Source organism: Pollicipes pollicipes, unplaced genomic scaffold (assembly GCF_011947565.3).
Source record: "Pollicipes pollicipes isolate AB1234 unplaced genomic scaffold, Ppol_2.1 Scaffold_4002;HRSCAF=4701_pilon_pilon_pilon, whole genome shotgun sequence".
NCBI classification, from domain to species: Eukaryota; Metazoa; Arthropoda; class Thecostraca; order Pollicipedomorpha; family Pollicipedidae; genus Pollicipes; species Pollicipes pollicipes.
This window is the reverse complement of record NW_023596420.1, coordinates 20,719,042-20,727,855: the sequence shown is the minus strand read 5'-3', so window position 1 is coordinate 20,727,855 and position 8,814 is coordinate 20,719,042. Positions and strand designations below refer to the sequence as shown.

Below are 8,814 nucleotides of genomic sequence, written 5' to 3'. Positions count from 1 at the left end.
CTCTACGCGCCTGCTCAACCCAGCTCATGAATGACGGGTTAGAATTGGCGTCTGGTGATCTAGGATCTGAAGAGATCTAGGTTCGAATGCAGTGCATCGTGTACTTTTCTGATCAATGTCTCTTATGCGGCCTTGATGGGCTCCTTGCCAACACCTGACCAACACCTGTGGGCCTGTCGCTGAAACGCAGCGGCCAGGACACCCGCTGGAATTGGACGCATCGAGGACATGGTTTTACCCACTCGCACAACTCCTCAGTCGGTTTACGAATGGTTGAAAGAGCACAGATTGAAAGAGCACGATGGCATCGGTACTTAATATGGGCGTGGTGCGAGCTTGAGGTAAAATAGCGCATGGTAGAGCAGGCCTGCGGTGTGCAACACTGGAAAGTTGGGCTCTCGACTTAGAGCAATGTCGTCGTTTTTGTATTCCCATTAAGTTTGACTGACAGATTTCGCCCGTAATGTGCAAATGCGGGTAAACCAAGGTACTGAGGATGGCACGAACGCCCATTACCCTTACGTAGACCCTAATCTGTCACGCAATGCGGTATCAATTACGCGAGGTGTTGTTGCAATGAAATCATCGTGATCCTTTTTCCCGCACGGTACCCGTCTGAGTGGCATGTCGCGACATATCTCCGCTGCATTGTACATAACCGTTTTACATCGTGGGCCTGAAAGCAGCTTCGCGCGAATGGGGGATAAATTTTTGTCTGCAAACAATTACTAAATGGACGTTGGCGTAGCCTATTACGTACTTCAAAGACCCTTAGCTCAAAACTACGCGTGCGGGTAAAAAATGTTGTTCCTTTTCCAGAAGTTGCAGATAGAGTAACGTTGGATAACCCAGTAAACGTAGTTGGGTATGCCATGGTCTAGGTCATCCATTTTAAATGCTGTGACATTCAACTCTCGCATTTAGACCTGTGAAAAAGAAGACTTGCAGACTCATACACGTCGTCCAGTTCATAGACACAAACCACCATGGACGTCGGCGCCCTGACACCAATCGAAATTACCAGTGATTATACGGGGTTCTCCGTCAACGTAGAGCAAAGAGCGATGCTCGGAAATTCCCTCGCCAAGCTGCAGGCGGACAACAAGGCCAAGGAGATGAGGTTCCTGGGCTGCCTGCTGGGTCTGGATGGCGATTACTTTCTGGCCCAGTCCGTTGGTGAAGACTTTCTAATGGATCTGAAATTTTTCTACAGGTACGCTTGACGTGTGATCCCGAACGCGCCTCCCTAATCTACAACATCTACACAGTGCAGTATTTGCGGCTGGTTTTGTAGCCCCATGAATTGGGTGTCACTGATATTTTTTAACCCATTGCTTCAATTTTATAATTTGTGCTCTCATGAAGCGTCCAAGCGATCGTTTTTTTATCTTCAGCACGGACGGCACTCACTGATATGCCTGAGCATGGAACGATTGTGCCTAAAAATATCGTTGGCTCTGTCCTTCTTCATCATGAAAAGCCCGGACAAGCATCCGCCGTTTTCTTGCGTCATCACCAACGACGCGAACTAGTCCACCGCTGACGTGTCCTTTGGCGAGTGAACCATTCTTTTGCCATCGATCACGGATGGCGTCCAGTGGCGCACCACAACTGTGTCCTTATGCCGCTGGTCTGCCACACTCCTTCATCAGCACGGACGGCATGCACTGGAGCCTGCTGCAGGACTGCAACCCCAAGCTTGTGGACGCGGCCAGCAAGCTCAAGGGGCGCTTGACGGGGGACCCTGCGCATGATTATGATCCGGGGTCTGGTGACGCCCACGAGGACGCGGAGGAGGCATCAACAACCCACTCGGTATGAGGCGAGCCACCGATGCAAGGGACTTGCGCTGAGGCGCTTCTCTCAAGTCTGACTTCATCCAGCTCCGTGAGGTTGACTGACTCGTCGGAAGAGATTTACTTGTGGGCAATGTGCATAGATGATACTAATCGGTTGGCCGTTTCCTGGCGGTTTAGACTTTGTTGCCAGAAAGCGCTTAATGGCTTTAACCACTTTGGATGACTTCAATTTTCAACTGCTTTCCTGACCACGAGAAATCATTGTGAGACTCGCCACGCTCACAAACTTAATAGCCCGCATGCGATCGCAGAGCAATTCCTCCAAACGTTTTCGAACGCGACGACGCATGCTGAGCGCCGCCTGATTACTGCTCCCCGACAGCCGGTGGTGAAAGAGGAGGACCGGCTGGCGTACGTGGTGCACAAGCTTTTCCACGAGATCGCCATCGTGCCGAGGAAGGCGCTGCTGTACACTCCGAGTGGAGCCGTCATTCGAAACCCGTCCTTCGCAGGTGCAGTGCCCGTGCCGTAGGAGAGCTGTCGTTGACTTAGCTGGATTTCAGTTTCATTGGGCTGGGTAAAACTCCCCATGCTTATTCAGGCCCCGTCTGGCCTTTGTAGTTGATAACATAAATCAGGAGCACCAAGCTTAGCACACGATGAGCACATAGAAGTACTACGCCGTTGAGAAATGTCATCGTGGATCAGCCTGCGTCGTACCCGGGTTAGACATGTTGTTTAACGAAGCGTCCATGCCTGTGAGCGTTTGGAGCTGGCGACGTGGGAATAAAAGAAAGCAAAAGCTCATTCCGCCACGGCTAAAAGCAGCCTGCGAAAGCCCACGCCACTAAACCACTACACGCTCTTGTGCTCCACGTGCATCCCACACCTGCGCCTGCGCCTGATCTGTTGCGGTGTGCGCTGCCGACGGCAGGCCTGCGGCCGGTGGAGGGTGACCAGCTGGAGTCGTACCTGCACCTGCGCGTACCGACCCAGGATCCGGTGCGCAGGACGGCCGCTGACGCCGACCTGACCATCGACTTCCTCGAGCCACTCGGCCAGGACTGCTTTAAAGGCAGGTGCAGTCTGGCCCCTGTGTACGGCCGGAACTGTGACTTTTCTACGCCAATCAGCCATCTCATTCAGTGGTGGGAGGGATAGCGGTAGTGTTGTGGTTAACTATCGCCGTGATAGGGAGGTCTGTGCGGTCCCCTAAGGTTTTTTAGGATACCTCTTCAGCATATGCAATCGCGCTCAAATTTTCAGTAGCCTATCGGGCATCCACTGCGTGTTTTGACAACAAACGTGCCCACGGTTCCCTGGTTTCGGAGCAGCGACGGTTTTTGAGGAACGCTTCAATGCGATGTGCCGCCGGCGTGGGTGGCGGTCGACAATCGACAGTGCCGCGGGATGCGCGCGACGGGCCGGATTGTTAACGAGGCCATGCATTATGAATGCTTAGCCAAAACACGTAAAGATGTACACACATGTACTTAAAACTGAACAAGGAACATACGCATTCAGATTTTTTGTCCATATAAGACATGGCTTCTTATGTATGTAGTTGTGAAGCTGAAAAGAGCGATTTGGGAAAATTCGACCTTTGACCTGGCATAATGGGCCAGTTGTTGATCAAGCAATAAAAAATTGTTACTAATGGTGATACATCGTTGAGATTATGCCACTGGTGTTTTTTTGCTAAGCTCTATCTTTCTTTGTTTGGAAACCGAAGGGGTTGTATCGACCACCCTTCCCATTGCTTTGCTGTGAGTTCATAGTGCACAGGAGTCTTTCCTGGCTCGTTCCGCCCTACCAGTCGCTGATGACTGGCTTCCTTCTTACAGCGTCGTGGGTGGTGAACCGCTGCTGTAGCGGGCGGGTGGTGGTGATACGCAACCTGACGTGGCCCGGCTCCGTCTTTTATCACCGACTCAACAGCACCGAGTACGGCTTCTGCTACATGGGTACCGGCCAGGAGAACCTGGACTTGCCGTTCATGTTGCCGTCGGCCAAGCCGCCGCCGCCGCCTGGGCTCGTTATTGAGGTGAGAGAGCTGTCGACGTCAGTGGCCTTGCACATGGCTGCCGGGGACTGCGGTTGACGACCTGAGTAGAAGCAAGGTGTCTCGTAAGGCGCACAATCTTCGCATGCGATACACAATACGTTTTTTTTTATTACCGTTACCATGACTGCCATAAGGGATAATATGTTAAGGGCATTGTTCCACAGTTGAGAATATTACGCAAGCATCAGATATGACGGAAAGGACTACTTGTAACCATTGGTAGACATTAAAACCCCAAAACTCCTCTAAATAGCAAAGTTTCACAGCTAAGTTGATGTGCTCCTCATGCGTTATCGCTTGATTACGTCATGGGACGTTTTATGACGTGAAAGTCGTCAATAATTATTGCCTAACACTAGTTACCCATTAGAGCTGCCACTGAAGTGGTCGGCGTGACTCACTTGTGGTACTTCTACGCGCCACAAGGCGGCGTTGTTAGTTTACGTGAGGGAATTGGACGTGCAAGCGATGTGTGCTTGCGTTTTGGCTTCTTATCGTGGTTGCCTTGTATGTGTTTCCGTGATGGCATGTTCCTCACGAGCATTTGAATTTTTTATTTCGGCGCTATTTCTGTGTTATTTGACTGTCAGCAACGTGCATCAGTCGGTCACAGCAACGTCACTACAACTGGGCCGAGGCATCGCTCGCCATAGCTCTCAGTTTTGTGCAATGCTTGGCTTTCGCCGCTCGGCGAGCTTTGTATTCGTCAGCCCAGCCATGAGCGGCCAGCGCATGCTTGCACCAGTCGCTGGCGTTGCTATTAGTGATGGCAACGCAATAGAGCAATGATAGCTCGTGCGATGCAACAATAGTAGTTTAAATTACGCCGGTATAAAACTTGGCGACTAAAGTGAGACAGCTTTGAGCGTGGCAGGAGTGCTGATCCATCGGTTCAAGGGTGCGTCCACGCGCGCACAGCTGGCCTTTGATCTACATAGGTGGCTCAGCAGCTACCCTTTATCTAGCCACAAGGTCTGTCACCGATGTCAGGGTAAAATCACCGATTGGAAACGTTCTAAATAGAAAGGTCCAACAAGAGTGCCTGGTACGGCACGGCATGGTCATTTCGTAAGTCTTCGGCCTCATTCACAGCCGTATTCTCTGATTAAAGCTGGGGGAATGCCACTTCCGAGGCAACACTGAAAAAAATCAGTTGATAATCATATACGCTTATTAGAGAACCAATCTGAGCTTATTTTTCAGGGCGCCGGAGATGAGGCCGAAGAAGAGGGAGAGGAAGAGGGCGAGGAGGAGGAGGAAGAGGGCGAGGATGAAGAGGAGGACGAGGGTAAGGCTGACGAAGAGAAAGCCGGCGATGAAGAGGGAGCAGAGAAACCTGAGGGAGAGGCAGATGCGGGCGGTGCTCCGGCTACAGATGCTTCGGAAACAAAGCCCGATGAGGGCGAAGAAGGGGCCGCAGCGCCAGCTGACGGTGATGCCGCGGCTCCGGCTGATGGTGATGCCGCACCTCCGGCTGAAGCGGGTACCGCTAGTGCGGAGCAGGGCACCGTTAAGTCAAGCGAGAGTGTTAAGCAAGGCAGCGGTAAGTCGTCGCGAGAGAGCGTGAAGCAGGGCAGCCAGAGGTCAAGCGAGAGTGTGAAACAAGGTAGCCAGAAGTCAAGCGAGAGTGTGAAACAAGGTAGTGTTAAGTCAAGCGAGAGCGTTAAACAAGGTAATGTCAAGTCAAGCGAAAGTGTGAAGCAAGGTGATGGTAAGTCAAGCGAGAGTGTGAAGCAAGGTAGCGTCAAATCAAGCGAGAGTGTGAAGCAAGGTAGCGTAAAATCAAGCGAGAGTGTGAAGCAGGGTGATGTTAAGTCAAGCGAGAGTGTGAAGCAAGGTGGCGTGAAGTCGAGCGACAGCGTAAAGCAAGCGAGCGTGAAGTCATCGCGCGAGAGTGCAAAGCAAGGTAGCGTCAAATCAAGCGAGAGTGTGAAGCAAGGGAGCGGCAAGTCAAACGAGAGTGTGAAGCAAAGTGATAGTAAATCAAAGGAGAGTGTGAAGCAAGGTGGCACTAAGTCAAGCGAGAGCGTAAAGCAAGCAAGCGTGAAGTCATCACGCGAAAGTGCGAAGCAGGGTGGCGTTAAATCAAGCGAGAGCGTAAAGCAAGGTAGTGTGAAGTCATCACGTGAGAGTGTGAAGCAGGGTAGCGTGAAGTCGGGGGAGAGTGTAAAGCAAGAAGAAAACGCCTGATATGTGGGAACTATATCGCCGGACTTAGCTCTAAGGCGAGAGGACGATGTCAAGCAAGAATGTAACATGAGGACTGGGGAAAAGAACGTTGAAAAGTTACAAATTTCGGGACGACTGGGTTAAACGGTGAGGAACAATCCTTCTTGAACTTATGATAGAGAAGGAAGTCATGTGAAACGCGCTGAGCGTGAACGCTGGAAGAAATCGGGACATCGGCCACTAACATAATGTCAAGCTCTTGTATGGCTCGTCATTTGAACGGGGAACGTTGGTGGAACTGTAAGGGTTCCACCAACGCAGCACAATAGTTTACCCGTGGTGAGTGCGGCCGACAGATGCCGTAGGACTCCTGCTGATGATCGCAATTGCCAGTAAGAATGTCGGGTACGTGACTCTTTGGCGTCACGGTTCATGTCTTGGTAATATTTGGGAGGTATTTGGTGGGAGGGCTGGCTGTCGTACAGCAAGGAACGAAGCCATAAATAAAACTTCCTACAATTTCACCACGTTTCTCAGGCATGTGAGTTCGGTACTTGTGTTTCGGGCGTGAGCCAGAGATCTTCTGAATTGCTGTCAGGGCACTTCAGAGAAAGTGTGCCTTGGAAAGAATTATTGCTCGCCTACTTCGTTTGCCATAGAAGGCTTGATATTTCAGCATGCTAACTTATCGCCTTGAGGGTTCATACTGCTCCCCGTAATTATCTTGAATTGCAGTACATGCCGTCCGCGCCGCCACCCTTGGCGAGGGTACAGCACCGCCTCCAGCCACATAACATCGGCCCGCATCACAATATGCACAGCAGCACCTGATTGGTTTTCTGAGCGTTCAGTGCTGCGTCAATAAGCAGTCCCCTGCGTGTGGGCACGCTATAATCATTTTTGCTCGAGTTATATTGCATATCTTTGACGGCTCAGCTAGACCCAATAACCGTGGGCTAGACGACATGACGGGTAGGTTGTGCAGCCGTGGGCTTGGTCTCTGCACAGCTTGTTTCCCCCACGCTTACCTTGCATGTACGAAAAGCGTCTCCCTGCTCCATGGGAAAACATACCCCCTCCGCGCGATGTGACCGACAACGGCATCGGTCAGGCGTGAAGTTATGCCGTGAGTGGGCATAAAAGCTCAACCAAGGTTCAGAAGTGTGGAAAGCTCAACGCAATTTGGGCAACCGTCTGTGCAGTGTCTGGCTAGAAATGCTCACACGCAGACAGACAGACATACACTCTCCATGTAGCTGTTTAGACAAGAAATCCCGCTTGCCTCATAACGCAAAGAGGTGACGCCGTCGGCGCTGTTAGCGCCGCCACCAGTGACGTAACGTTAACTCGTGTGTCAGCGGTATGAAGCTGATCTCAGCTAACATATGTAAACTGTTAGGCTGTATAGATCTCCATCCAAGATATATTGCCCGTGCAACGTTCCTCCCCGCAATGAGTGTTCCCCCCCCCCCCCCCCCCCCCCCCCCCGGCTTGGGTGTTCCGCGAAGAGTTAGCGTCGGTGTAGCATTACCAGCAGCGGCCTAATATTTATTTTAATCTCAGTGATGCACATGGCGCCCTGAAGATTTCTAAGCTTTCATTACCTGCGTAAACTGGCACGCTCCTGCGTGTGTGGACGCTTAAAGAGGTGTAGTTTTGTAGATTAGCTTAAAGTTGGGTGGCTGAGTATGAAAATATGACTGAATCTACCACCAAAATAAGTCAGAAGCGAATTTTTCCCTTGATTTTATCTCCTTACGTCTCAAAGATGCTGCCCGATAGACATAAAGTTGTAGACTCCTCGCAACGAAATGGGGAACCTGCACCCTTGCCTAGGTACAGACCAGATGTGCTGATTAAATTTGTTTTTAATTCCAAACATTTTCGAGCTCTAATTTGGAGACTGGACGAACAGGGTCACAAATCTGAAGAATTTTATATTTTACAGCTGATGTCATTCGGTCGTGTCGCACATCGGTGCGCATCTAATCTCCTTTTATACAGATACACATTACTTACCCACAATCAGTTTCTTTCTTTGTATTCGATTCGTGTGAGGAAATGGAACGATGCGAGTAGTGACTGGGGCTATTGGTTTTAGAAGGCATCATTTGACAAAATATCGAAATTCCTGGATAACCTGCTCCTTTGGACACTTTTTGGGCGACAGCCGGTCCATCCTCAGTGTTTGGAATGGACTTTGTACAAGAACTTCCAGAAAACAGCACCTCTGGTACACACGTGATTGGCGTTTCGGGTATTTCCACGTAGTGCTACAAGGCTAATTTGCAGTTGTGAGGGATTTGGGATGTAGTTGACCATCCTGTGCTGGGTGTAGTTGACAACCCTGTGCGGGATGAGGCTGGCCCCTTGAGCGGGATGTAGCTGACCACCCTGTGTGGGATATACCCGACCACTCTGTGAGGGATGTAGCTGGCCTCTTGAGGGGGCTGTAGCTGACCACCCTGGGATGTAGCTGGCCTCTTGGGCGGGCTGTAGCTGACCACCCTGGGCGGGATGTAGCTGACCACCCTGGGCGGGATGTAGCTGGCCTCTTGAGCTGGATGTAGCTGACCACCCTGTGTGGGATATAGCTGACCACTCTGTGATGGATGTAGCTGGCCTCTTGAGCGGGATGTAGCTGACCACCCTGTGTGGAATATAGCTGACCACTCTGTGACGGATGTAGCTGGCCTCTTGAGCGGGATGTAGCTGACCACCCTGTGTGGGATATAGCTGACCACTCTGTGAGGGATGTAGCCGGCCTCTTTAGCGGGCTGT

General features: G+C 51.2%; 1 protein-coding gene across 1 annotated transcript; it reads left to right on the top strand.

Moving 5' to 3' along the window:
- The first annotated feature begins 852 nt into the window (after nucleotides 1–852).
- On the top strand, nucleotides 853–3,671 carry LOC119094220 (radial spoke head protein 9 homolog). Its single transcript, XM_037217295.1, has 5 exons — nucleotides 853–1,213; nucleotides 1,653–1,815; nucleotides 2,182–2,311; nucleotides 2,734–2,878; nucleotides 3,644–3,671. Exons 1-5 carry the CDS (start codon nucleotides 987–989, stop codon nucleotides 3,669–3,671), a joined length of 693 nt encoding a protein of 230 aa, XP_037073190.1. The 5' UTR covers nucleotides 853–986.
- Nucleotides 3,672–8,814: the final 5,143 nt, after the last annotated feature.